The sequence below is a fragment of the Trachinotus anak genome, unplaced genomic scaffold (assembly GCF_046630095.1).
Source record: "Trachinotus anak isolate AG129_WGS33_773 ecotype Australia unplaced genomic scaffold, CSIRO_AGI_Tana_v1 ptg000012l, whole genome shotgun sequence".
NCBI lineage: Eukaryota > Metazoa > Chordata > Actinopteri > Carangiformes > Carangidae > Trachinotus > Trachinotus anak.
This window is the reverse complement of record NW_027273863.1, coordinates 25,381,706-25,409,503: the sequence shown is the minus strand read 5'-3', so window position 1 is coordinate 25,409,503 and position 27,798 is coordinate 25,381,706. Positions and strand designations below refer to the sequence as shown.

Sequence of the window (27,798 nt, the reverse complement as noted above, 5' to 3'; positions counted from 1 at the left end):
ATGTAGACCAGCTCTCAATAAATTCATTCAAACACTGACAATCAGCAATGGATGAGGTAATTTTATGATCTGTACTCGTATTTTTATACTGTACAACACAAATGACACAAAAATATCCAGGAAATGAACCCTGATCCTTCCTCATCCCACATCACACCCCCACCTCCTTTATTTCTCATCACTAATTCAGCTGCTCACACTCATGTTTGTTCCCCAAACTCAGGTTTGAGGAGAGGCTCCTCTCACGGATGGTGTAGTTGGCGGAGAATCCCTCTCCAGTGATGCTGCTGTCAGTGATGATGGTCATGGAGAAGAAGCCAGTGTAGGAGATCACTTGGCCCGGGGAGGTCGTGCCACAGTATCTGCCAATGTGGGTACCCACTGAGTGATGAAGAGGAAGGTAAGAGGGTAACAACATATTTTTCTTATCTGCAGCACAGAGCGACAGTTTTTTTTAATTTTCTAAAGCTTGAAAAAATGTATTTCTGAGACAGGCTCTCAAGATGAAAAAGGTCCTTGAAGGTTCATTAAATACTTACAAAATCAAAACTTTATACGCCCTAATTATCTGCAATTTTTAAAGTAACTAGTTGAGAAAATATTAATTTTTTGCGATCATCTTCTTGCTTGTGGATGTTTAATTATGATAATCGGTGATGATGAACAATTGGAATATGTTCTTTCATATTTTTTTGCAGTTTCTTGAGTCGACTTAGCAATAAATATTTTCTTTACTGGTCACTAATCTCCCAGATTTCAATCAAAATTTCATCCATTTTTCTCATTGATCTCAGCCTGATCCAAATCCTCCCCTCACCTGCAGGAAGGCCGTCCCAGATCTCCAGCCAGTCGTATTTGCAGATGCTGCCCTGTGGTAGCATGGTTTCAGACTCCATGCTGAAGCTATCGAACTCCATCACAATCTCTGATGTATTGGGGGCAAAGATCATGAGGGTGCAGTTCAGCTTGTTGGGGTATTTGTTGGGGAAGTCTGGTGTTGTGATGATGCCCTGGGGAGCCGTGAAGTTTCTGGAACATTCTGGAGCTATGAGGGGAGAAGAGACTGATGAGCTTTGAAAGTGCCAAGATGTGTTTGGACCAAGTGGCAACCCACTGTCACATCACCCATTGGTTTGTCAACTGCCTTTAAAGCCTCAACTTTGCAATTTGGCCGTCGCCATCTTGGTTTTTGAAACCAGGAGAAACCATAGTTGGATGAGAAGGTGGAGCTGAGAAGGAGTGAGGATTGGATCTGACCTGCTCTGTACTCTATCCTGATATTCAGGCAGCCCCATTTGTCCTGTTACAAAAAACAATATCTTCATCACAGAAATGCACGAATAAACTGAAATACCGTTTTTGATCTAGCTGTCTAAAACTTTGACATGATTATTGCTCTATGGGCTAAAAAACAAAATCTGCAGTCTTCATTGGTGGAAACTGAAGTGGTCACAGGCAACTTGCCATGGTGGCTACTCAAGTGGACCCAGCAGGGAAAAGAGAATACAGATGCAGCACCAGGCTGGGAACAATGTTCTCCAACCTTGGACAACACTGGCACCTGAATTTCCAAATACTTTTCATATTCTCTGAAAAGCTACTTTAGTGTTTAATATTTTATGCAGTTTAAAGTATTGTTCCACTTGGTTACACTTTGCTTCTTCTTTTCAAACTTTTGGTCTCATTTACGATTACATTTATTGTGGTAACACTGAAACTACCTGAGCAATTGCACTGATTTGGGAACACTTTGATAATGTTATAATTAAGACAAACTAAACATGAAAGCTGAGCAGTTTGACACAAAACACCTGTACATGATGCGTCCATTTTACTCTATCTGACCACCTTGTTATTGCAAATTGAAGGACGCTGTCAGCGCCAGGATGATAAAACTGCATCGTACCTTCCTGTGGTAATGAAAACTGACAAGCCCAACAAAGGACCACCACACACCTGTTTGGGAGACCTTGTAACGAACAGAGAATCCCGCCCCCTGCGTCTCATTGTCAGAGACAAACTTGATGAGGAGCTGGTTGCCGCTGGAGATGATCGGGGACGGTGCGATCTCCCCACAAAACCTTCCCAACAAGGGTGAAAGCTGGTCGCCGCCGTTGTAAACCTCCACATAGTCGTGCCTGTAGGAGGAGAGAGAAGATACAGGTCAGGTTTGTGTTTTGCAAAGTGTGTTTGTGTCCTTCGTTCATCCATTCACTCTGATGGAATGACTGAGTCTGTGGAGGCTTCATATGTTATATGTGCATAAGAAAAAAATGCTGAGATGTGAAGGTAACTTTAGATCTAAATGTTTATTAAAGGCCTGGTTCTGCTCAGGGTTTCTGCCTCTTCAAGGAAGTTTTTCCTTGCTAATGTCACCAAGTGTTCACTCATGGTGGGAACTGTTGTGTCTCTTTGATCATTATTACAAAGAGTACAGTCTAGACCTGCTCTATATGAAAAGTGCCTTGAGATGACTTCAGTTGTAATGTGGTGCTATGAAAATTAAAACTGACTTGACAGGTCCCAGACCACAAATACCAAAGGTAAGCAGGCAAATTTTATGACCTGTGACCCTTTATAGACAGGAAATATCTACTCATGACAGTGAGCGGAGAGAGAGTGAGGAGTGGACTCTTACTTGCAGTCTCTGTCCTCCAGATAGAAAAGTGGATTGAAGTTGAGGAGGATCTTCTGACCCGGCTCGGGGGTGGTTATCACCCACACACACCGTTGGGAGGGCGGGTATTCAAAGGGATAGCCCGGGGAGGTCAAGTAGCCCGGGGAGTCTAACTCTAAATTATCCCCACACTTATCTGCAGCATAAGAGAACATGGAAAGTTGTTCAATTGTTTAGTGGAGAGTGTCCTCACCATAGATCACATGTAGATCTGCTCCTTTTGAGCTGGAAGGGATTCAGCTTCTTGCTTAAGGACACTTAGACTGAGGCTGAATAAATTCATTCAAACACTGACAATCAGCAGTGGATGAGGTAATTTTATGATCACACTCACGTTTGTTCCCCAAACTCAGGTTTGAGGAGAGGCTCCTCTCACGGATGGTGTAGTTGGCGGAGAATCCTTCTCTAGTGATGCTGCTGTCAGTGATGATGGTCATGGAGAAGAAGCCAGTGTAGGAGATCACTCGGCCCGGGGAGGTCGTGCCACAGTATTTGCCAATGTGGGTACCCACTGAGTGATGAAGAGGAAAGTAAGAGGGAAACAACATATTTTTTTGATCTGCAGCACACAGCGACAGTCTTTCTAATTTTCTTAGGATTTAAGTATTTGTTTCTGAGACAGGCTCAAGATGAAAAAAAGGCCTTGAAGGTTCATTAAATACTTATAAATCAAAACTTTATAAGCCTTAAAATATGCTTATTTGCATTTTCTTAACGTAGCTAGATGACTTTTTGTGATCATCTTCTTGTTTGTGGATGTTTAATTATGATAATCGGTGATGATGAACAATAGGAATATGTTTCCTCATATTTTTTTGCAGTTTCTTGAGTAGACTTAACAATAAATATTTTCTTTACTGGTCACTAATCTCCCAGATTTCAATCAAAATTTCATTCATTTTTCTCATTGATCTCAGCCTGATCCAAATCCTCCCCTCACCGGCAGGGAGGCCGTCCCAGATCTCCAGCCAGTCGTATGTACAGAGGTTGCTCAGCGCTACCATGGTGTCAGGCTCCATGCTGAAGCTATCAAACTCCAACACAATCTCTGATGTATTGGGGGCAAAGATCATGAGGGTGCAGTTCAGGTTGTTGGGGTACTCCTTGGGGAAGTCCGGTGTTGTGATGACACCCTGGGGAGCCGTGAAGTTTCTGGAACATTCTGGAGCTATGAGGGGAGAAGAGACTGATGAGCTTTTAAAGTGTCAAGATGTGTTTGGACCAAGTGGCAACCCACTGTCACGTCACCCATTAATTTGTCAACTGCCTTTAAAGCCTCAAGTTTGCAATATGGCCGTCGCCATCTTGGTTTTTGAAACCAGGAGAAACCATAGCTAGACGTGAAGGTGGAGCTGAACAGGGGTGAGAATTGGATCTGACCTGCCCCCTACCTCTGCACTCTATCCTGATTGTCAAGCAGTCTCATATGTTCTGTTCAAAAAAACAATATAATATCATATATAAACAATATCTTCATCATGGAAATGCACGAATAAACTGAAATACCATTTTGAATCTAGATGTCTAAAACTTTTGCCGCTACCCAAGTGGACCCAAGAGGGAAGAGAGAATACAGATGCAGCACCTGGCTGGGACCAATGTTCTCCAACCTTGGACAACACTGGCACCTGAATTTCAAAACACTTTTCATATTCTCTGAAAACCTACTTTAGTGTTTAATATTTTATGCAGTTTAAAGTAGTGTTCCACTTGGTTACACTTTGCTACTTCTTTTCAAACTTTTGGTCTCATTTACTATTACATTTATTGTGGTAACACTGAAACTATCTGATTAATTGCACTTATTTGGGAACACTTTGATAATGTTATAATTAAGACAAACTAAGCATGAAAGCTGAGCAGTTGGACAATCAGATCATTTTCACATTCACTTTTGTTTTCTGTTTTCTCTATGCAATAAATTTGGCGAATTTGGGGGTTTGATTATAAATGGTAGGATTAGGCCCCCTTGGGCCTTTGTTTTCCTCATGTGCTCCTGTGTTTCCCTCTCCTCTTGTGTTTGTCCCCACTCTGTCCTTTGGGTCTGTTTGTGTGTGTATGTGTGTGTAGCTGGGTGCGGCCGCCCAGTTTGCTGTTCCCGCCAGTTCTGCCTCTGCACCTGTCTCCAAACTTCGTCATTGGCTTCACCCGCTGAGGTATATAAGACCAGCTCAGACCTCCACACTTCGCCAGATTGTAGAGTTACCTACCTTGGTATCACGTCCGGCCAACTATTTTTGACTCGTCTCTGTTGTGAAACTCTCGAGTTCTGATTAAATCTCTTTGCTACCCTGCCTGGCCCTGCCTGTCTGCCTGCCAACGCAGCTATGAGAGCTTGTCAGTGTTCTGGAGGACCTTCAGATTCAGACCTCCTATGACTCCCGAATTCCACTGCCACCAGCCCTCAACTGCTCTTAATCTGTCTAACTCAACAAACTGTGCAATAAACGCCCCTTGCTGGCTTAACCTCACACTTGTGTTCTGCTTGTGGGTCCTAAAAGAAAACGAACCGCCAAACCTCACAGAACAATATGGCCAACATGGACCCTGCATACACTAGTTCTGAGGCTTCCGCTCTTCAGAGAGCCCTCTCCAGCCAAGGAGCCCTCCTCGGACAACACGAGCAAGTTATCCGGGCTCTGTTTGAAAGCAACCAGTCTATGGTCAATCAGGTCTCACAATTAGCTCAAGTTTCTACACTAACCTCTGTGCATTCAGTTCCAGTCCCTGCAAGTCAAAGTCCAGCTCCCGAAGCCGCCACCCCAACTCCGTCTCTCTAAGATTCCTATCACGAAGTGTCATGGGTTTCTACTTCAATGCAACATGGTTTTTCACGGGAGTCCACGTGCCTTTCCTTCGGACTCATCCAAGGTCAATTTTGTGTTGGGCTTCTTTAGAGGTAGAGCATTGGCATGGGTGGAGGCTATGAATTCTCACAGCCCTTTAACAACCCTGTCTTACGATAGCTTTGAGGCTCAAGTGAAATTTGGGTCACTTTGACTATTTAGTCATGCCCTTTGGTCTAACTAATGCTTCAGCTGTCTTACAGGCCATAGTTAATGATGTGCTCCGGGACTTCCTGAACCATTTTGTTTTTGTGTATCTGGATGACATTCTCATCTTTTCACAGAACCCTGCTAAATATGTTTCACACTTCCACCAGGTCTTCCAGCGTCTCCTGGAGAATAAACTCTTTGTTAAAGCAGAGAAGTGTGAATTCCATGTGGACAAGGTTGGTTTCCTGGGCTACATCATCAGAAGTGGCCAGATGGAGGTGGACCCTGAAAAGATCAAGGCTGTGGCAGATTGGCCCATCCATGACTACAGCAGGGTAGCAGCACCACTTACCAAACTCACCTCTACCAAGCAATTATTCTCCTGGTCCCTGAAGCGGAGGCAGCATTCCCCAAATTAAAACATCTGTTCACCTCAGCTCCTGTCCAGATCCAACCCAGTACCTCCAAGCAATTTGTGGAGAGAGGTGGATCCTTCTGATTCTGGGGTAGGAGCAGTTCTATCTCAACATGACTCCAAAATGGATCCATGTGCTGAACCCCCTGACACCATTCCATCCCCAGATCATGTTGTGGCATCCTTCACCTGGGAGGTAAAATCTGAGATCCAGGAGGCCCAGCAAGATCAGCCAGACCCTGGTGATGGCCCCTCTAACACTTTTTTTGTTCCTGACTCTGTCCATTCTCAGGTATTGCAGTGGATTCATGCCTCCCGATTTGCCTGCCACCCTGGGATCAATCGCACCTTATCTCTGTTAAAGAGAAATTTCTGGTAGCCTACCATTGTTTCTGACACACAGGAATACGTTGCTGCCTGCTCAGTATGTGCTCAGGCTTCCCACATTGCTCCTGCGGGCCTGTTACAACCTCTTCCTGTCCCTGGTCGGCCTTGGTCTCATATTGCCTTGGATTTTATTAAATCAAGGTAAAACCACCATTCTCACCATTGTAGACCGTTTTTCTAAAGCCATTCACCTAGTGGCCCTGTCCAAGCTGCCCTCAGCTTTAGAGACAGCATTCCTGTGGATATTGCCTCAGAGCGAGAGCCCCAATTCACCTCCTCCTGTGGAGTCGGCATTACACTGTGTTGCGGCCTCCAACCCCTACTCTGGGTGGATCTGCCTTGGGTGGAGGATTCCCATAATGCTCTCACCAGCTCTGCCACAGGTTTGTCACCATTTGGTTTATCAGCCACTTCTGTTCCCCTCTCAGGAGTCCAAGCTGGCTGTACCTTCCATTCAGCATGACCTTCATCATTGCCAGAAGTAATGGAAAGACACTTAAGCTGCTGTCCTTCGTTCTATGGATTCAGCGAAGAAAATTGCTGAAAAGTATCACACCCCGGCCCCTGACTACCTTCCAGGTCAGTCTGCTTGGTTATCTGCCAAGAATACTCCCTGAAAGACTGAATCTAAGAAACTTGCTCCACGGTTTGTTGGTCCTTTCGGTCATTGACAAAATCATCAACCCCTCTACTGTTAAACAGCACCACGGTCCACTGCGTTGTGGATGTTCATAGGAGGGGTAGAGGCCTCCAATGCCCGTTGGACTGGGAAGGATATGGCCCTGAAGAATGGTCTTGTATTCCTCACTCATTCATCCTAGACCTGGATATGGTCAGGGATTTCCATCAGGCCAATCCTGACAAGCCTGAAGGGTCGCCAGGAGGCTCCTGGTAAAAGGGGGTTACTGTTAGGATTAGTTTCCCTTGGGCCCTTGTTTTCCTCATGTGCTCCTGTTTCCCTCTCCTCTTGTGTTTGTCCCCAGTCTGTCCTTTGGGTTTGTTTATGTGTATGTGTGTGTAGCTGGGTGTGGCTGCCTGCTTTGCTGTTCCTGCCAGTTCTGCCTCCGCACCTGTCTCCAATTATCCCCATCAACCTGCTGCAGTATTTAAGACTGGCTCAGACCTCCACTCTTTGCCAGATTGTACAGTTTCCTACCTTGGTATCACATCCAGCCAGCAATTTTTGACTCTTGTCTCTGTTGTGAAATTCTGAGTTCTGATTGAATCTCTTTAAGCCCCAGATTTGGTGCCTCAGCTACCCTACCTTGCCCTGCCTGTCTGCCTGCCTGCCAGCCCAGCTACAAGAGCTCATCGGTGTTCTGGAGGACCTTCAGATTCAGAACTGCTACGACCCCTGAATTCCACTGCCACCAGCCCTCAACTGCTCTTAGTCTGTCCAACTCTAAAAACTGTGCAATAAATGCCCCTTGCTGGCTTAATCTCACACTTGTGTTCTGCTTGTGGGTCCTAAAAGAAAACGAACTGCCAAACCTTATACTAACCTCTCTGATCAACATTCAAGATTTAACAGTAATTATCATGTCAAGATTTGCTTTGGTGATTTTAAAATCACATAAAAGAAAACTGAGAACATCACATAAACTTGGTGAGATGTAAAACACCTGTACATGATGCGTCCATTTTACTCTATCTGACCACCTTGTTATTGCAAATTCAAGGATGCTGTCAGTGCCAGCATTATAACACTGCATCGACTAAGTACCACCACACACCTGTTTGGGAGACCTCATAGCGAACAGAGAATCCCGCCTCCTGCGTCTCGTTGTCAGAGACAAACTTGATGAGAAGCTGGTTGCTGCTGGAGATGATCGGGGACGGTGCGATCTTCCCGCAAAACCTTCCCAACAAGGGTGAAAGCTGGTTGCCGCCGTTGTAAACCTCCACATAGTCGCGCCTGTAGGAGGAGAGAGGAGATACAGGTTTAGGTTTGTGTTCGTTCATCCATTCATTCTGATGGAATGACTGAGTCTGTGGAAGCTTCACAAGTTATATTTGCATAAGAAAAAAATGCTCAGATGTGAAGGTAACTTTAGATCTAAATGTTTGTTTCAGGCCTGGTTCTGCTCAGGGTTTCTGCCTCTTCAAGGAAGTTTTTCCTTGCTAATGTCACCAAGTGTTCACTTATGGTGGGAACTGTTGTGTCTCTTAGATCTTTATTACAAAAAGTACAGTCTAGACCTGCTCTATATGAAAAGTGCCTTCAGATAACTTCAGTTGTAATGTGGTGCTATTAAAATTAAAACTGACCACAAATACCAAAGGTAAGCAGGCAAATTTTATGACCTGTGACCCTTTATAGACAGGAAATATCTACTCATGACAGTGAGCGGAGAGAGAGTGAGGAGTGGACTCTTACTTGCAGTCTCTGTCCTCCAGATAGAAAAGTGGATTGAAGTTGAGGAGGATCTTCTGACCCGGCTCGGGGGTGGTTATCACCCACACGCACCGTTGGGAGGGCGGGTATTCAAAGGGATAGCCCGGGGAGGTCAAGTAGCCTGGGGAGTCTAACTCTAAATTATCCCCACACTTATCTGCAGCATAAGAGAACATGGAAAGTTGTTCAATTGTTTAGTGGAGAGTGTCCTCCCCATAGATCACATGTAGACCAGCTCCTTTTGAGCTGGAAGGGATTAAGCTTCTTGCTTAAGGACACTTAGACTGAGGCTGAATTAATTCAATCATTCAAACACTTACCAGGGTAATCAGCAGTGGATGAGGCAATTTTATGATCTGTACTCGTATTTTTATACTGTACAACACAAATGACACAAAAATATCCAGGAAATGAACCCTGATCCTTCCTCATGCCACATGACATCTGTACCTTCCACATCACACCCCCACCTCCTTTATTTCTCATCACTAATTCAGCTGCTCACACTCATGTTTGTTCCCCAAACTCCGGTTTGAGGAGAGGCTCCTCTCACGGATGGTGTAGTTGGCGGAGAATCCCTCTCTAGTCATAGTGCTGTCAGTGATGATGGTCATGGAGAGGATGCCGGTGTAGGAGATCACTCGGCCCGGGGAGGTCGTGCCACAGTATCTGCCAATGTGGATACCCACTGAGTGATGAAGAGGAAGGTAAGAGGGTAACAACATATTTTTTTTATCTGCAGCGCCCAGCGACAGTTTTTTTTTATTTTCTAAAGCTTGAAAAAACGTATTTCTGAGACTGGCTCTAGAGATGAAAAAGGGCCTTGAAGGTTCATTAAATACTTACAAAATCAAAACTTTATAAAACCTAAAATATGTTTATCTGCAATTTTTAAAGTAACTAGTTGAGAAAATATTTATTTTTTTGTGATCATCTTCTTGCTTGTGCATGTTTAATTATGATAATCGGTGATGATGAACAATTGGAATGTTTTTTCATATTTTTTTGCAGTTTCTTGAGTCGACTTAGCAATAAATATTTTCTTTACTGGTCACTAATCTCCCAGATTTCAACCAAAATTTCATCCATTTTTCTGATTGATCTCAGCCTGATCCAAATCCTCCCCTCACCTGCAGGAAGGCCGTCCCAGATCTCCAGCCAGTCGTATTTGCAGATGCTGCCCTGTGGTAGCATGGTTTCAGACTCCATGCTGAAGCTATCGAACTCCAACACGATCTCTGATGTATTGGGGGCAAAGATCATGAGGGTGCAGTTCAGCTTGTTGGGGTATTTGTTGGGGAAGTCCGGTGTTGTGATGACGCCCTGGGGAGCCGTGAAGTTTCTGGAACATTCTGGAGCTATGAGGGGAGAAGAGACTGATGAGCTTTTAAAGTGTCAAGATGTGTTTGGACCAAGTGGCAACCCACTGTCACATCACCCATTGGTTTGTCAACTGCCTTTAAAGCCTCAAGTTTGCAATATGGCCGTCGCCATCTTGGTTTTTGAAACCAGGAGAAACCATAGCTGGATGAGAAAGTGGAGCTGAGAAGGAGTGAGGATTGGATCTGACCTGCTCTGTACTCTATCCTGATTATCAGGCAGCCCCATTTGTCCTGTTACAAAAAACAATATCTTCACGGAAATGCACAAATAAACTGAAATACTGTTTTTGATCTAGCTGTCTAAAACTTTGACATGATTATTGCTTAATGGGCTACATACAAAATCTCCAGTCCTCATTGGTGGAAATTGAAGTGGTCAGAGGCAACTTGCCATGGCGGCTCTCAAGTGGACCCAGCAGGGAAGAGCAAATACAGATGCAGCACCTGGCTGGGACCAATGTTCTCCAACCTTGGACAACACTGGCACCTGAATTTCCAAATACCTTTCATATTTTCTGAAAAAAGCTACTTTAGTATTTAATATTTTATGCAGTTTAAAGGATCCTTCCACTTGGTTACACTTTGCTTCTTATTTTCAAACTTTTGGTCTCATTTACGATTACATTTATTGTGGTAACACTGAAACTACCTGAGTAATTGCACTGATTTGGGAACACTTTGATAATGTTATAATTAAGACAAACTAAACATGAAAGCTGAGCAGTTTGACACAAAACACCTGTACATGATGCGTCCATTTTACTCTATCTGACCACCTTGTTATTGCAAGTTCAAGGACGCTGTCAGCGCCAGGATGATAAAACTGCATCGTACCTTCCTGTGGTAATGAAAACTGACAAGTCCAACAAAGGACCACCACACACCTGTTTGGGAGACCTCATAATGAACAGAGAATCCTGCTCCCTGCGTCTCATTGTCAGAGACAAACTTGATGAGGAGCTGGTTGCCACTGGAGATGATCGGGGATGGTGTGATCTTCCCACAAAACCTTCCCAACAAGGGTGAAAGCTGGTCGCCGCCGTTGTAAACCTCCACATAGTCGTGCCTGTAGGAGGAGAGAGGAGATACAGGTTTAGGTTTGTGTTTTGCAAAGTGTGTTTGTGTCCTTCGTTCATCCATTCATTCTGATGGAATGACTGAGTCTGTGGAGGCTTCACATGTTATATGTGCATAAGAAAAAAATGCTCAGATGTGAAGGTAACTTTAGATCTAAATGTTTATTAAAGGCCTGGTTCTGCTCAGGGTTTCTGCCTCTTCAAGGAAGTTTTTCCTTGCTAATGTCACCAAGTGTTCACTCATGGTGGGAACTGTTGTGCATCTGTGATCATTATTACAAAGAATACAGTCTAGACCTGCTCTATATGAAAAGTGCCTTGAGATGACTTCAGTTGTAATGTGGTGCTATGAAAATTAAAACTGACTTGACAGGTCCCAGACCACAAATACCAAAGGTAAGCAGGCAAATTTTATGACCTGTGACCCTTTATAGACAGGAAATATCTACTCATGACAGTGAGCGGAGAGAGAGTGAGGAGTGGACTCTTACTTGCAGTCTCTGTCCTCCAGATAGAAAAGTGGATTGAAGTTGAGGAGGATCTTCTGACCCGGCTCGGGGGTGGTTATCACCCACACACACCGTTGGGAGGGTGGGTATTCAAAGGGAAAGGCCGGGGAGGTCAAGTAGCCCGGGGAGTCTAACTCTAAATTATCTCCACATTTATCTGCATTATAAGAGAACATGGAAAGTTGTTCAGCTGTTTAGTGGAGAGTGTCCTCACCATAGATCACATGTAGACCAGCAAGGAATTTAGCTTCTTGCTTAAGGACACTTAGACTGAGGCTGAATTAATTCAATCATTCAAACACTTACCAGGGTAATCAGCAGTGGATGAGGTCATTTTATGATCTGTACTTGTATTTTTATACTGTACAACACAAATAACACAAAAATATCCAGGAGGAAATGAACCCTGATCCTTCCTCATGCCACATGACATCTGTACCTTCCACATCACACCCCCACCTCCTTTATTTCTCATCACTAATTCAGCTGCTCACACTCACGTTTGTTCCCCAAACTCCGGTTTGAGGAGAGGCTCCTTTCACGGATGGTGTAGTTGGCGGAGAATCCCTCTCTAGTGAAGCTGCTGTCAGTAATGATGGTCATGGAGAGGATGCCGGTGTAGGAGATCACTTGGCCCGGGGAGGTCGTGCCACAGTATCTGCCAATGTGGGAACCCACTGAGTGATGAAGAGGAAGGTAAGAATGTAACAACATATCTTTTTTATCTGCAGCAAACAGCAACAGTTTTTTAAATTTTCTTTAGCTTGAATTTTTTTTTTTCTGAAACAAGCTTTCAAGATGAAAAAAGGCCTTGAAGGTTCATTAAATACTTTATAAGCCCTAAAATATGCTTATTTGCATTTTCTTAACATAGCTAGTGGAGAAAATATTTATTTTTTGTGATCATCTTCTTGCTAGTTGATGTTTAATTATGATAATCGGTGATGATGAACAATAGAAATAAGTTTCCTCATATTTTTTTGCAGTTTCTTGAGTAGACTTAGCAATAAATATTTTCTTTACTGGTCACTAATCTCGCAGATTTTTTATCAAAATTTCATCCATTTTTCTGATTGATCTCAGCCTGATCCAAATCCTCCCCTCACCTGCAGGAAGGCCGTCCCAGATCTCCAGCCAGTCGTATTTGCAGAGGCTGCCCTGTGGTAGCATGGTTTCAGACTCCATGCTGAAGCTATCGAACTCCAACACGATCTCTGATGTATTGGGGGCAAAGATCATGAGGGTGCAGTTCAGCTTGTTGGGATATTTGTTGGGGAAGTCCGGTGTTGTGATGACGCCCTGGGGAGCCGTGAAGTTTCTGGAACATTCTGGAGCTATGAGGGGAGAAGAGACTGATGAGCTTTTAAAGTGTCAAGATGTGTTTGGACCAAGTGGCAACCCACTGTCACGTCACCCATTAATTTGTCAACTGCCTTTAAAGCCTCAAGTTTGCAATATGGCCGTCGCCATCTTGGTTTTTGAAACCAGGAGAAACCATAGCTAGACGTGAAGGTGGAGCTGAACAGGGGTGAGAATTGGATCTGACCTGCCCCCTACCTCTGCACTCTATCCTGATTGTAAGGCAGTCTCATATGTCCTGTTCCAAAAAACAATATAATATCATGTCATATAAACAATATCTTCATCATGGAAATGCACAAATAAACTGGAATACCATTTTGAATCTAGATGTCTAAAACTTTTGCCGCTAGCCAAGTGGACCCAAGAGGGAAGAGAGAATACAGATGCAGCACCTGGCTGGGACCAATGTTCTCCAACCTTGGACAACACTGGCACCTGAATTTCCAAATGCCTTTCATATTCTCTGAAAAGCTACTTTAGTATTTAATATTTTATGCAGTTTAAAGTATTGTTCCACTTGGTTACAACTTGCTTCTTCTTTTCAAACCTTTGGTCTCATTTACTATTACATTCGTGGTAACACTGAAACTACCTGAGTAATTTCTTTCGATTTCTTCATCTAAACCATCGACTTGTCTTCTAGAGCCCGTTCCAACAAGGCTGTTCAAAGAAGTTTTTCCTTTAATCAACACCTCTATATCAAGTCTGATTAACCTATCTTTATCAACTGGTTATGTACCGCAGGCTTTTAAAGTTGCAGTAATTAAACCTCTACTTAAAAAGCCTACTCTTGATCCAGATGTTTTAGCCAATGATAGACCTATATCCAACCTCCCCTTTATTTCCAAAATCCTTGAGAAGGTCGTTGTAAACCAGTTATGTGATTATTTGCACAGGAATGGTTTGTTTGAAGATTTTCAGTCAGGTTTTAGAGTCCATCATAGCACAGAAACAGCTCTGGTTAAGGTTACCAATGATCTCCTCATAGCCTCAGACTATGGACTTGTCTCTGTACTTGTCCTACTAGATCTTAGTGCTGCATTTGACACCATCGATCATAAGATTTTATTACAGAGACTAGAGCATACGGTCGGCATTAAAGGAACCGCACTAAGCTGGTTTAAGTCATATTTGTCAGATAGACTCCAGTTTGTTCATGTTAATAATGACTCTTCTATCAACACTAAAGTCAGTCATGGAGTTCCACAAGGTTCTGTGCTAGGACCAATACTTTTCACTCTATATATGCTTCCTCTAAGAAACATTATTAGGAGGCACCAGATAAATTTCCATTGTTATGCAGATGACACCCAGTTGTACTTATCCATGAAGCCAGGTGAGACCAACCAGGTAGCCAAGCTTCAGGTGTGTCTTAAGGACATAAAAATCTGGATGACCAGTAATTTCTTACTCTTAAATTCAGTTTAAGAGTAAGAATAATAATAATAATAATTGGCCCAAAACACCTTAGAGATACACTATGTGATAATATACTGACTCTGGATGACATCACCTTGGCCTCCAGTGCTACAGTCAGAAACCTTGGTGTCATTTTTGACCAGGACTTGTCCTTTACTTCACATATAAAGCAAGTCTCTAGGACAGCCTTCTTCCACCTGCGCAATATTGCAAAAATCAGACCCATTCTGTGTCTACAGGAAGCTGAAAAGCTAGTTCATGCATTTGTTACCTCAAGACTGGACTACTGTAATTCTTTATTGTCAGGATGTCCCAAAAATTCAGTAAAAAGCCTCGAATTGATCCAAAATGCAGCAGCACGAGTACTGACAGGAACTAGGAAACGAGATCACATCTCTCCTGTGTTAGCCTCTCTGCATTGGCTCCCTGTAAAATCCAGGATAGAATTTAAAATCCTCTTCCTCACTTACAAAGCCATTAATGGTCAGGCAGCATCGTACCTTGGACAGCTTATAGTTCCCTATTTTCCCAATAGGACACTTCGCTCTCTAAATGCAGGTCAACTTGTGGTTCCCAGAGTTTGTAAGAGTAGAATGGGGGGCAGAGCCTTCAGCTATCAGGCTCCTCTCCTGTGGAACCAGCTCCCAGTGTGGGTTCGGGAGGCAGACCCCCTCTCTACCTTTAAGATCAGGCTTAAAACTGTCCTGTTTAGTAAAGCTTATAGTTAGGGCTGGCTCGGGTATGTCCTGACCCCATCCCTTAGTTATGCTGCTGTGGAGCTAGACTGCTGAGGGATTCCCATGATTCACTGGGCTCTCTCTCTATTTCTGTCTCTCTCCCCCTCTCTCTCTCGATGACTTCATGCCATTAACTTTGTATTTTTTTTCTCTCCCCCGTAGTTTGTGCTTCTCCTCTCTCTCCCTCTCTCTGTCCTCATTCTGCAGGTCTCTCTGCCTCTCGAGCAGCAGGATCCAGATCCACCACTGCTCATCATTACTATTAACCACTGTTATCTGTCATTATTATTGATAACACCATTACCTACACAGCTGTTCCTGGTCTCTCTCTCTCTCTTTTCACGTCTCTCCTCCCCCCACCCCCCTTTTTTATCTCCTCCTAAACCCAACTGGTCGAGGCAGACCCCCCACCCTGAGCCCGCTTCTGTTGGAGGTTTCTTCCTGTTAAAAGGGAGTTTTTCCTCCCCCCTGTTGCCAAGCGCTTGCTCTTTGTGGTAACTGTTGGGTTTTTCTCTGTAACAAAGTAAGGTTTTGACCTTACCCTGTAAAGTGCCTTGAGATAATGTATATTATGATTTGGCACTATACAAATAAAATTGAATTGAATTGAATTGAATTGAATTAATTGCACTGATTTGGGAACACTTTGATAATGTTATAATTAAGACAAACTAAACATGAAGGCTGAGCAGTTTGACAATCAGATCATTTTCACACTCACTTTTGTTTTCTGTTTTCTCTATGAAATAAATTTGGCTAATACGGGGGTTTGCTTATCACCTCTCTGATCAATATTCAAGATTTAACAGTAATTGTCATGTCAAGATTTGCTTTGGTGATTTTACAAAGAAGCAAACACATGAAAGAAAACTGAGAACATCACATAAACTCGGTGAGACACAAAACACCTGTACATGATGCGTCCATTTTACTCTATCTGACCACCTCGTTATTGCAAATTCAAGGACGCTGTCAGCGCCAGGATGATAAAACTGCATCGTACCTTCCTGTGGTAATGAAAACTGATAAGTCCAACAAAGGACCACCACACACCTGTTTGGGAGACCTCATAATGAACAGAGAATCCCGCCCCCTGCGTCTCATTGTCAGAGACAAACTTGATGAGGAGCTGGTTGCCACTGGAGATGATCGGGGACGGTGCGATCTCCCCACAAAACCTTCCCAACAAGGGTGAAAGCTGGTCGCCGCCGTTGTAAACCTCCACATAGTCGTGCCTGTAGGAGGAGAGAGGAGATACAGGTCAGGTTTGTGTTTTGCAAAGTGTGTTTGTGTCCTTCGTTCATCCATTCATTCTGATGGAATGACTGAGTCTGTGGAGGCTTCACGTGTTATATGTGCATAAGAAAAAAATGCTGAGATGTGAAGGTAACTTTAGATCTAAATGTTTGTTAAAGGCCTGGTTCTGCTCAGGGTTTCTGCCTCTTCAAGGAAGTTTTTCTTTGCTAATGTCACCAAGTGTTCACTCATGGTGGGAACTGTTGGGTCTCTTTGATCATTATTACAAAAAGTACAGTCTAGACCTGCTCTATATGAAAAGTGCCTTGAGATGACTTCAGTTGTAATGTGGTGCTATGAAAATTAAAACTGACTTGACAGGTCCCAGACCACAAATACCAAAGGTAAATAGGCAAAGTGGACTCTTACTTGCAGTCTCTGTCCTCCAGATAGAAAAGTGGATTGAAGTTGAGGAGGATCTTCTGACCCGGCTCGGGGGCAGTTATCACCCATATGCACCGTTGGGAGGACGGGTATTCAAAGGGAAAGGCCGGGGAGGTCAAGTAGCCCGGGGAGTCTAACTCTAAATTATCCCCACACTTATCTGCAGCATAAGAGAGCATGGAAAGTTGTTCAATTGTTTTGTGGAGAGTGTCCTCACCATAGATCACATGTAGACCAGCTCCTTTTGAGCTGCAAGGGATTCAGCTTCTTGCTTAAGGACACTTAGACTGAGGTTGAATAAATTCATTCAAACACTGACAATCAGCAGTGGATGAGGTAATTTTATGATCTGTACTCGTATTTTTATACTGTACAACACAAATGACACAAAAATATCCAGGAAATGAACCCTGATCCTTCCTCATGCCACATGACATCTGTACCTTCCACATCACACCCCCACCTCCTTTATTTCTCATCACTAATTCAGCTGCTCACACTCATGTTTGTGCCCCAAACTCAGGTTTGAGGAGAGGCTCCTCTCACGGATGGTGTAGTTGGCGGAGAATCCCTCTCGAGTGATGCTGCTGTCAGTGATGATGGTCATGGAGAGGATGCCGGTGTAGGAGATCACTCGGCCCAGGGAGGTTTTGCCACAGTATTTGCCAATGCGGGAACCCACTGAGTGATGAAGAGGAAGGTAAGAGGGTAACAACATATTTTTCTTATCTGCAGCACCCAGCAACAGTTTTTTTTAATTTTCTTTAGCTTGAAATATTTTTTTTCTGAAACAAGCTTTGAAGATGAAAAAAAGGCCTTGAAGGTTCATTAAATACTTTATAAGCCCTAAAATATGTTTATTTGCATTTTCTTAACGTAGCCAGTGGAGAAAATATTTATTTTGTAATCATCTTCTTGCTTGTGGATATTTAATTAAAATAATCTGTGATGATGAACAATTGGAATATGTTTTTTCATATTTTTTTGCAGTTTCTTGAGTCGACTTAGCAATAAATATTTTCTTTACTGGTCACTAATCTCCCAGATTTCAATCAAAATTTCATCCATTTTTCTCATTGATCACAGCCTGATCCAAATCCTCCCCTCACCTGCAGGAAGGGCGTCCCAGATCTCCAGCCAGTCGTATTCGCAGAGGCTGCCCTGTGGTTGCATGGTTTCAGACTCCATGCTGAAGCTATCGAACTCCAACACAATCTCTGATGTATTGGGGGCAAAGATCATTAGGGTGCAGTTCAGGTTGTTGGGGTACTCCTTGGGGAAGTCTGGTGTTGTGATGACGCCCTGGGGAGCCGTGAAGTTTCTGGAACATTCTGGAGCTATGAGGGGAGAAGAGACTGATGAGCTTTAAAAGTGCCAAGATGTGTTTGGACCAAGTGGCAACCCACTGTCACATCACCCATGGTTTGTCAACTGCCTTTAAAGCCTCAACTTTGCAATTTGGCCGTCGCCATCTTGGTTTTTGTAACCAGGAGAAACCATAGTTAGATGAGAAGGTGGAGCTGAGAAGGAGTGAGGATTGGATCTGACCTGCTCTGTACTCTATCCTGATATTCAGGCAGCCCCATTTGTCCTGTTACAAAAAACAATATCTTCATCACAGAAATGCACGAATAAACTGAAATACTGTTTTTGATCTAACTGTCTAAAACTTTGACATGATTATTACTCTATGGGCTAAAAAACAAAATCTGCAGTCTTCATTGGTGGAAACTGAAGTGGTCAGAGGCAACTTGCCATGGTGGCTACTCAAGTGGACCCAGCAGGGAAAAGAGAATACAGATGCAGCACCTGGCTAGGAACAATGTTCTCCAACCTTGGACAACACTGGCACCTGAATTTCCAAATACTTTTCATATTCTCTGAAAAGCTACTTTAGTGTTTAATATTTTATGCAGTTTAAAGTAGTGTTCCACTTGGTTACACTTTGCTTCTTCTTTTCAAACTTTTGGTCTCATTTACGATTACATTTATTGTGGTAACACTGAAACTACCTGAGCAATTGCACTGATTTGGGAACACTTTGATAATGTTATAATTAAGACAAACTAAACATGAAAGCTGAGCAGTTTGACACAAAACACCTGTACATGATGCGTCCATTTTACTCTATCTGACCACCTTGTTATTGCAAATTCAAGGACGCTGTCAGCGCCAGGATGATAAAACTGCATCGTACCTTCCTGTGGTAATGAAAACTGATAAGTCCAACAAAGGACCACCACACACCTGTTTGGGAGACCTCATAATGAACAGAGAATCCCGCCCCCTGCGTCTCATTGTCAGAGACAAACTTGATGAGGAGCTGGTTGCCGCTGGAGATGATCGGGGACGGTGCGATCTCCCCACAAAACCTTCCCAACAAGGGTGAAAGCTGGTCGCCGCCGTTGTAAACCTCCACATAGTCGTGCCTGTAGGAGGAGAGAGGAGATACAGGTCTGGTTTGTGTTTTGCAAAGTGTGTTTGTGTCCTTCGTTCATCCATTCATTCTGATGGAATGACTGAGTCTGTGGAGGCTTCACATGTTATATGTGCATAAGAAAAAAATGCTGAGATGTGAAGGTAACTTTAGATCTAAATGTTTATTAAAGGCCTGGTTCTGCTCAGGGTTTCTGCCTCTTCAAGGAAGTTTTGTCCTTGCTAATGTCACCAAGTGTTCACTCATGGTGGGAACTGTTGTGTCTCTTTGATCATTATTACAAAGAATACAGTCTAGACCTGCTCTATATGAAAAGTGCCTTGAGATGACTTCAGTTGTAATGTGGTGCTATGAAAATTAAAACTGACTTGACAGGTCCCAGACCACAAATATCAAAGGTAAGCAGGCAAATTTTATGACCTGTGACCCTTTATAGACAGGAAATATCTACTCATGACAGTGAGCGGAGAGAGAGTGAGGAGTGGACTCTTACTTGCAGTCTCTGTCCTCCAGATTGAAAAGTGGATTGAAGTTGAGGAGGATCTTCTGACCCGGCTCGGGGGCGGTTATCACCCACACGCACCGTTGGGAGGGCGGGTATTCAAAGGGAAAGGCCGGGGAGGTCAAGTAGCCCGGGGAGTCTAACTCTAAATTTTCCCCACACTTATCTGCAGCATAAGAGAACATGGAAAGTTGTTCAATTGTTTAGTGGAGAGTGTCCTCACCATAGATCACATGTAGACCAGCTCCTTTTGAGCTGCAAGGGATTCAGCTTCTTGCTTAAGGACACTTAGACTGAGGCTGAATGAATTCATTCAAACACTGACAATCAGCAGTGGATGAGGTAATTTTATGATCTGTACTCGTATTTTTATACTGACACAAATGACACAAAAATATCCAGGAAATGAACCCTGATCCTTCCTCATGCCACATGACATCTGTACCTTCCACATCACACCCCCACCTCCTTTATTTCTCATCACTAATTCAGCTGCTCACACTCATGTTTGTGCCCCAAACTCAGGTTTGAGGAGAGGCTCCTCTCACGGATGGTGTAGTTGGCGGAGAATCCCTCTCTAGTGAAGCTGCTGTCAGTGATGATGGTCATGGAGAGGATGCCGGTGTAGGAGATCACTCGGCCCAGGGAGGTTTTGCCACAGTATTTGCCAATGCGGGAACCCACTGAGTGATGAAGAGGAAGATAAGAGGGTAACAACATATTTTTCTTATCTGCAGCACCCAGCAACAGTTTTTTTAATTTTCTTTAGCTTGAAATATTTTTTTTCTGAAACAAGCTTTGAAGATGAAAAAAAGGCCTTGAAGGTTCATTAAATACTTTATAAGCCCTAAAATATGTTTATTTGCATTTTCTTAACGTAGCCAGTGGAGAAAATATTTATTTTGTAATCATCTTCTTGCTTGTGGATATTTAATTAAAATAATCTGTGATGATGAACAATTGGAATATGTTTTTTCATATTTTTTTGCAGTTTCTTGAGTAGACTTAGCAATAAATATTTTCTTTACTGGTCACTAATCTCCCAGATTTCAATCAAAATTTCATCCATTTTTCTCATTGATCACAGCCTGATCCAAATCCTCCCCTCACCTGCAGGAAGGGCGTCCCAGATCTCCAGCCAGTCGTATTCGCAGAGGCTGCCCTGTGGTTGCATGGTTTCAGACTCCATGCTGAAGCTATCGAACTCCAACACAATCTCTGATGTATTGGGGGCAAAGATCATTAGGGTGCAGTTCAGGTTGTTGGGGTACTCCTTGGGGAAGTCTGGTGTTGTGATGACGCCCTGGGGAGCCGTGAAGTTTCTGGAACATTCTGGAGCTATGAGGGGAGAAGAGACTGATAAGCTTTAAAAGTGCCAAGATGTGTTTGGACCAAGTGGCAACCCACTGTCACATCACCCATTGGTTTGTCAACTGCCTTTAAAGCAGTGAGGATTGGATCTGACCTGCTCTGTACTCTATCCTGATATTCAGGCAGCCCCATTTGTCCTGTTACAAAAAACAATATCTTCATCATGGAAATGCATGAATAAACTGAAATACCGTTTTTGATCTAGCTGTCTAAAACTTTGACATGATTATTGCTCTATGGGCTAAAAAACAAAATCTCCAGTCCTCATTGGTGGAAACTGAAGTGGTCAGAGGCAACTTGCCATGGCGGCTCTCAAGTGGACCCAGCAGGGAAGAGAGAATACAGATGCAGCACCAGGCTGGGACCAATGTTCTCCAACCTTGGACAACACTGGCACCTGAATTTCCAAATACCTTTCATATTTTCTGAAAAGCTACTTTCGTATTTAATATTTCATGCAGTTTAAAGTATTGTTGGAAGTCCTAGAATGGACTTGTCTCTATACTTGTCCTGCTAGATCTTAGTGCTGCAATTGACACCATCAACCATAAGATTCTATTACAGAGACTAGAGCATATGGTCGGCATTAAAGGAACCGCACTAAGCTGGTTTAAGTCATATTTGTCAGATAGACTCCAGTTTGTTCATGTTAATAATGACTCTTCTATCAACACTAAAGTCAGTCATGGAGTTCCTCAAGGTTCTGTGCTCTAGGAAACATGATGATGATGATGGTTATGGAGAGGATGCCAGTGTAGGCGATCACTTGGCCTGGGAAGGTCTCGCCACAGTATCTGCCAATGTGGGTACCCACTGAGTGATGAAGGAGGGTGAAGAGGAGGATAAGAGGTACAAAGGAGGAGAGATTCAAAAGGGAAAGACGAAGGGAAATAAAAAAGAGAAGGAAGCATTAAGTGTGAAGGAGTGAAAATAAAAAAAGCATGAGGAAGAGGAAAGAGTGATAGATAGAGAAAATTAATGCGATGGAGCAGGGGTGATGAAGAAAATGGAGACAGTTAGCTTCATCACTCATCAACTGTAGTATCGTTGTATTATTCTCATTGTCCTTCCGGCCCTCACCATCCTGGGACAGGCTTTATGACTGAAGAGACTTGTGTTTTTAATCTTTTATATTCCATCTAAACCAAACGTCCAATTTAGATTAAGCCTTTAACCTGCTCTGATCAAAAGGCTTCAGACAGTCATAGTGAGCAGCTGATCCATTGAGACAGGAGTAAGGTGAGATGACAGAAAGCAGAAACACTCATTTCTACAACACACTATATTGGCATTATAATTAGTTACAAAAGCAAAAAATTATCCTTTTATTTCAAGACAGTATAGAGTATTGAATTAAAACTGTAAGTTTTATCTTCCTGTTAGCTATCACATTCAACTGCCATGCCTGACCCAAGCCTGGGTGAGGAAGGAGGAGGGATGCCACAATGCACCTTCCTCTTTATCAGCTTATTTTCTCGCTTCTGTTTTTCTCCTTCGCCTCCATCACTCAATCCAAGCTTGTCCCACCTGCAGCCATTCACCCTTCGTTCTCCCCTCTTACCCTCACCCTCACCTCCACAAGTCTCTGCCTAGAAAGCCAAAGCTCTTTTTCTACCATCCCAGTTTTCAATCAAAATTTCATCCATTTTTCTCATTGATCTCCGCCTGATCCAGATCCTCTCCTCACCTGCAGGGAGGCCATCCCAGATCTCCAGCCAGTCGTATCTGTAGAGGTTGCTCAGCAGTTGCGTGGTGTCAGGGTCTTCTTCACTGTCAGACTCCATGCTGAAGCTGTTGAAATCCGACACGATCTCTGACCTATTGGGGGCGAAGATCATGAGGGTGCAGTTCAGGCTGTTGGGGTACCTGTTGGGGAAGCCTGGCGCCGTGAAGTTTCTGGAACAATTTGCACCTATGAAGGGAGAAGAGCCTGATGAGTTTTTAAAGTGTCAAGATGTGTTTGGACAGAGATGTGAGCTATCAGGGGTTAGAGTGCAGTAAGGGGCCATCACCTGTTCTCATATGACTACCACTGCCATGATGTGGCAAAATATCATATTAAGGAGCTTTTGTGGCTCCTGTTGCAAAAATGCCATCAGTTTTTGAACCTTCTGGGTGTCTGAAACTTTGGCATCGTCATTGCTCTCTTGGGTAAAATCAAAAAAGAGGAATAAACCCATGTTCCCCTTTTTATCTGATTTGTCATCAGCCCCCATTTGTGGAAAATTGAGTGGGCAGAGGTGACTTGGCACTTTGGCAACTACTCAAGTGGACCCATGAGGAAAGAGTAAATACAAATGCAAATGCAAAAACAAGAGCAAGGCCAAGAGTCAATGTTTATCTAAGTCCATATTGTCGGAATTGCCTGTGGGAGATGTTTGCTTTGAAGGTTTTCTGCCAGAAAGGCAACATATCAGTTTTTTTTGCTGAAACTACACAAACTGCAAATGAAAACTGAAGATAAAAATACCGAAAAAACAAAAACCACAACTTAAAGTCAAAAAGTAAAGCAGAACATGAACCCCAGTTTCCTGGGTGAAACTTCTATGTTTAACCCCATCAACCCACTACAACAATTTGCTTTAATGTGGACTCTGTTGGCCTTTATGGTGCCTTCTACCAGAAAGCCTTTCTAACAGGAGGTACTGTAGACAGGAGCTTTCTGTCATTAAGAGGTCGAGGCAGATTTCTCCCATGTCCCATTATTTGGCCTTTAGCTTAGAGGTCAGTGTACCAGACAATCAGGCTGGTACACTTGGGCTGTTTGGACAACCTTGGACAGCACTGGAACCTGAATTTCAAAACACTCTTTGTATTCTCTGAAAAGTTACTGCAGGGTATTAGATTTGTTAGACAACAGAATCACTTTTGTTTTGTGGGTGTTTTGTGCCATTTAAATGATAATTTCACTTTATCATAACTTGTCTCTTATTTTAAAGCTTTTGACCATCATTTCCCAGTTGTGGTAACACTGAATCCACCAAAGTAGTTGGGAGATTTGGGAACACATTGATAATGTTGTAATTGAGACAAACTAAGCATAAAACATGAGCAGTCAGATAATAGATAATAATTTTCAGGTGTACCACCCCACACCTGTTTGTAAGAGCTCGTAACGAACAGAGAATCCCGCCCCCTGCGTCTCATTGTCAGAGACAAACTTGATGAGGAGCTGGTTGCTGCTGGAGATGATCGGGGACGGTGCGATCTCCCCACAAAACCTTCCCAACAAGGGCGACAGCTCGTCACCGCCGTTGTAAACCTCCACATAGTCATGCCTGTAGGAGGAGAAACAGGTTAATGTTCGTGTTGTTGCAAAGTGTTAATTTCCTGGCTCAGTGGATTGTTGAGCACTACTGTTTGTCCCTTCTACAATGTTTTAAGACTCTTTGCTTGAATGCACACATAAACTGTACATAAAAATGGACGTAGACTCCAGGTCTGAAATCTGAAGCCAATCCAGAAGTGCCTTAAACCCTGCATTCTACCGAATGACCATCAGGGGCGACTCCTTCGGTTGCTAAAAGACGTCTGATTGTATTGAAGACTATGGGAAAATGAGTCTACTTGATTTACTAACTCAGTAAACATTTTCCTAATGAGTTTATGGTCTCAATCACTTCTTCAATACATGTCGTTCAGTTTCAAAAAACCAAGATGGTAACAGTGAAATTACAAACTCTAGACTTCAGAACAGCAGGTCACAAACCAATGGGTGCTGCTGAACATATGCATGTGTTGTGTCTGAGCTATCTGTCAAAAATCTTTTTTATTTGACCTCTATCCCTTTCCTTTACTACTAAAGAAGCCCCTCTCTACTAAAGAAGCCCAGTCTGGACTCTCCATCCTTAAATAATTACACACCCATCTCCAATTTATTATTTTTTTAATTTTAATTTGATTTAATTTTATCTAAGGTTAATGATAAAGTAATCTAATCTCATTTGACATCTTTTATGAAGAAAAATTATATTTTAATAGTATCGAGACAGCTCTTGTTAAGGTTACATTTGAGGTAGAGTGAGGAGTGGACTCTTACTTGCAGTCTCTGTCCTCCAGATAGAAATGTGGATTGAAGTTGAGCAGGATCTTCTGACCCGGCTCGGGGGCGGTTATCACCCACATGCACCGTTGGGAGGGCGGGTATTCAAAGGGAAAGGCCGGGGAGGTCAAGTAGCCTGGGGAGTCTAACTCTAAATGATCCCCGCATTTATCTGCAGCATAAGAGAACATGGAAAGTTGTTCAGCTGTTTAGTGGAGAGAAATTGGGCATCATCATTGTAGCGAGAGCAGATGTGTACCTGCTGAGTAGGGAACATATAAGGACAAACAAAAAGTAAAAAGGACAAAACTGTGGACGATGTGGAAAAGGACCAGCACACTCCCTGAACAACTGTGCTGCACGGGACGCAGAATGCAGAAAATGTCGGAAGAGAGGACATTTTGCAGCCGTTTGTAAATCAGGCAGAGAAGGTGCAGTTCTCGAGGCAGAAGAAGAGGACACTCTTTTTCTGGGAGCGGTGTCCACAGGAAAGAAACCTGAAACATGGAAAAAGACATTGAAAGTGAATGGCCAAGACATTACCTTCAAGTTGGATGCAGGGGCGGACGCGACAGTCATCCCAGGTACCGCCTACTCAAAAGAATGGCACGGCCCACTCACCAAAGCAACAATACCATTTTGTGGGCCCAGCAATGAACCTCTAAAGGTGAGAGGTCAGTTCAACGGCATCATGGAATATAAAGACAGAACAACAACACAACCAGTATATGTGGTGCAAAAGCCTGCTACTCCTCTGCTGGGTTTGCCAGCAATCTCAGACCTGAAGCTACTGCATCTAGTTGACAGTGTAAGAGAGCTGGAGGCAGACATGAAAAAACAGTACCCCAAGGTCTTCACAGGACTGGGCTGCCTAAAAGGAGAGTACAGAATTAAGCTGAAGGAAGACGCCAAGCCCTACGCATTGTCACTTCCACGACGTGTGCCACTGCCGTTAAGCGAAAAGGTCAAAGAGGAGCTTCAGAGAATGGAGAAGATGGGGGTGATCATGCCCATCGAAGAGGCTACAGATTGGTGTGCAGGCATGGTTGTGGCACCAAAGCCCAAAGGAAAGATCAGGATCTGCTCCGATATGACCCATCTGAATGAGTATATCTGCAGAGAGAGACATATATTGCCAGCCATCGATGAAACACCGGCCAAGCTTGCAGGGGCAACAGTCTTTACAAAGCTGGATGCCATGGCTGGATTATCACCCCTTTTGGGCGATACTGTTACAAGAGACTGCCATTTGGGATTTTGTCAGCACCCGAACACTTTCAAAAGCGGCTAACACAGATGCTGACAGGGCTAGAAGGGACTGTATGTCATGCTGACGACATTCTTGTTTTTGGATCAACGCGTGAACAACATGACCACAGGCTGCACAGAGTGTTGGGGCGGCTCCAGGAAGAGGGCCTGACGCTCAATAACGACAAGTGTCAGTTTGCAGTCGACAAAGTCATGTTCCTGGGTCACATCGTCAGTGCAAGGGGCATAGAGGCAGACCCGGGCAAAATCAAGGCAATCACTGAGATGCCCACACCCAAAGACGCTTCTGATGTGAAAAGGTTTGTGGGCATGGTTAACTACGTGGGAAAGTTCTCTCCACGCATAGCAGAGCTCACACAACCGCTACGAGACCTGCTCAAGACAGACAATGACTGGGTGTGGGGCAGTGCGCAGCAGAGAGCGTAAAGAACTGAGCTCACCAACAGTGCTGGCACAGTGCTGCCTGCACAGAGAGACAACAGTTTCAGCAGATGCTTCCTCCTTTGGGCTGGGAGGAGTTTTGTCTCAGAAGCAGCTGTCTGGAGAATGGAGGCCAGTCGCCTTTATATCACGCAACATGACAGACACTGAGCGCAGGTACGCCCAGCTAGAAAAGGAGGCGCTCGCACTTACCTGGGTGTGTGAGCGTTTTCAGTCTTACCTGATAGGGATGGACTTTTTGATACAAACTGACCACAAGCCTCTCATCTCCCTGCTAGGCACCAGAGTGTTAGATGACTTGCCACCTCGCATTCTGAGATTCAGGATGCGACTACTTCGCTTCACGTACAAGATTGAACACGTGCCTGGAAAGAAATTGATCACAGCGGATGCACTGTCCAGGGTACCGATTCAAGCCCTGCCTACACCAGAGGACAAGCAGCTGGAACAGGATGTGTGTGTGTCCCTGGAGCACTTGCCAGCGTCAGAGCAGAGGCTGGTGCAGATCAGGACAGCACAGGACACAGATGATGTCTGCAAAAGACTGAAAAACATGGCAAAAACAGGTTGACCCCGGAGCAGAAAAGCTCTTCCGCCTCAACTGCAGCGGTACTGGCACCAGGACCTGCTGGTTGTGGACGGACTACTGCTGAAAGGCGCAAGACTTGTCATACCTGTCACAATGCAAGAGGAAATGCTCA

At 43.8% G+C, this 27,798-nt stretch overlaps 1 protein-coding gene and 1 long non-coding RNA gene across 25 annotated transcripts in view; one reads left to right on the top strand and one right to left on the bottom strand.

The window, feature by feature from the left end:
- LOC139629656 (cubilin-like) overlaps positions 1-27,798 on the bottom strand; it is a 46,406-nt gene that overhangs the window by 16,456 nt on the left and 2,152 nt on the right. For 10 of the 23 annotated variants that reach the window (XM_071492400.1, XM_071492408.1, XM_071492417.1 and 7 more), the window contains exons 2-26: positions 25,385-25,559; positions 24,442-24,623; positions 23,033-23,257; positions 21,085-21,312; positions 20,475-20,657; positions 19,966-20,140; positions 19,283-19,464; positions 18,145-18,372; positions 17,534-17,716; positions 17,021-17,195; positions 16,409-16,590; positions 12,944-13,171; positions 12,332-12,514; positions 11,820-11,994; positions 11,137-11,318; positions 10,001-10,228; positions 9,376-9,558; positions 8,853-9,027; positions 8,209-8,390; positions 3,618-3,845; positions 3,006-3,188; positions 2,639-2,813; positions 1,957-2,138; positions 818-1,045; positions 199-381 (exon numbers count right to left, since the gene is read on the bottom strand). In XM_071492400.1, coding sequence (XP_071348501.1) covers positions 199-381; positions 818-1,045; positions 1,957-2,138; positions 2,639-2,813; positions 3,006-3,188; positions 3,618-3,845; positions 8,209-8,390; positions 8,853-9,027; positions 9,376-9,558; positions 10,001-10,228; positions 11,137-11,318; positions 11,820-11,994; positions 12,332-12,514; positions 12,944-13,171; positions 16,409-16,590; positions 17,021-17,195; positions 17,534-17,716; positions 18,145-18,372; positions 19,283-19,464; positions 19,966-20,140; positions 20,475-20,657; positions 21,085-21,312; positions 23,033-23,257; positions 24,442-24,623; positions 25,385-25,559 — 4,833 coding nt within the window. Of the gene's footprint in view, positions 1-198; positions 382-817; positions 1,046-1,956; positions 2,139-2,638; positions 2,814-3,005; positions 3,189-3,617; positions 3,846-8,208; positions 8,391-8,852; positions 9,028-9,375; positions 9,559-10,000; positions 10,229-11,136; positions 11,319-11,819; positions 11,995-12,331; positions 12,515-12,943; positions 13,172-16,408; positions 16,591-17,020; positions 17,196-17,533; positions 17,717-18,144; positions 18,373-19,282; positions 19,465-19,965; positions 20,141-20,474; positions 20,658-21,084; positions 21,313-23,032; positions 23,258-24,441; positions 24,624-25,384; positions 25,560-25,646; positions 25,885-27,798 lie in introns of those variants that run through there. The other 13 variants (XM_071492410.1, XM_071492402.1, XM_071492401.1 and 10 more) reach the window with 13 other exon arrangements.
- On the top strand, positions 261-3,719 carry LOC139629669 (uncharacterized). Of its 2 annotated transcripts, none has more exons than XR_011693017.1 (4): positions 261-400; positions 824-2,163; positions 3,031-3,207; positions 3,595-3,719. It is a non-coding gene; the product is annotated as an uncharacterized lncRNA (long non-coding RNA). The 2 variants fall into 2 exon arrangements; XR_011693018.1 differs by having other exon boundaries at positions 824-2,168.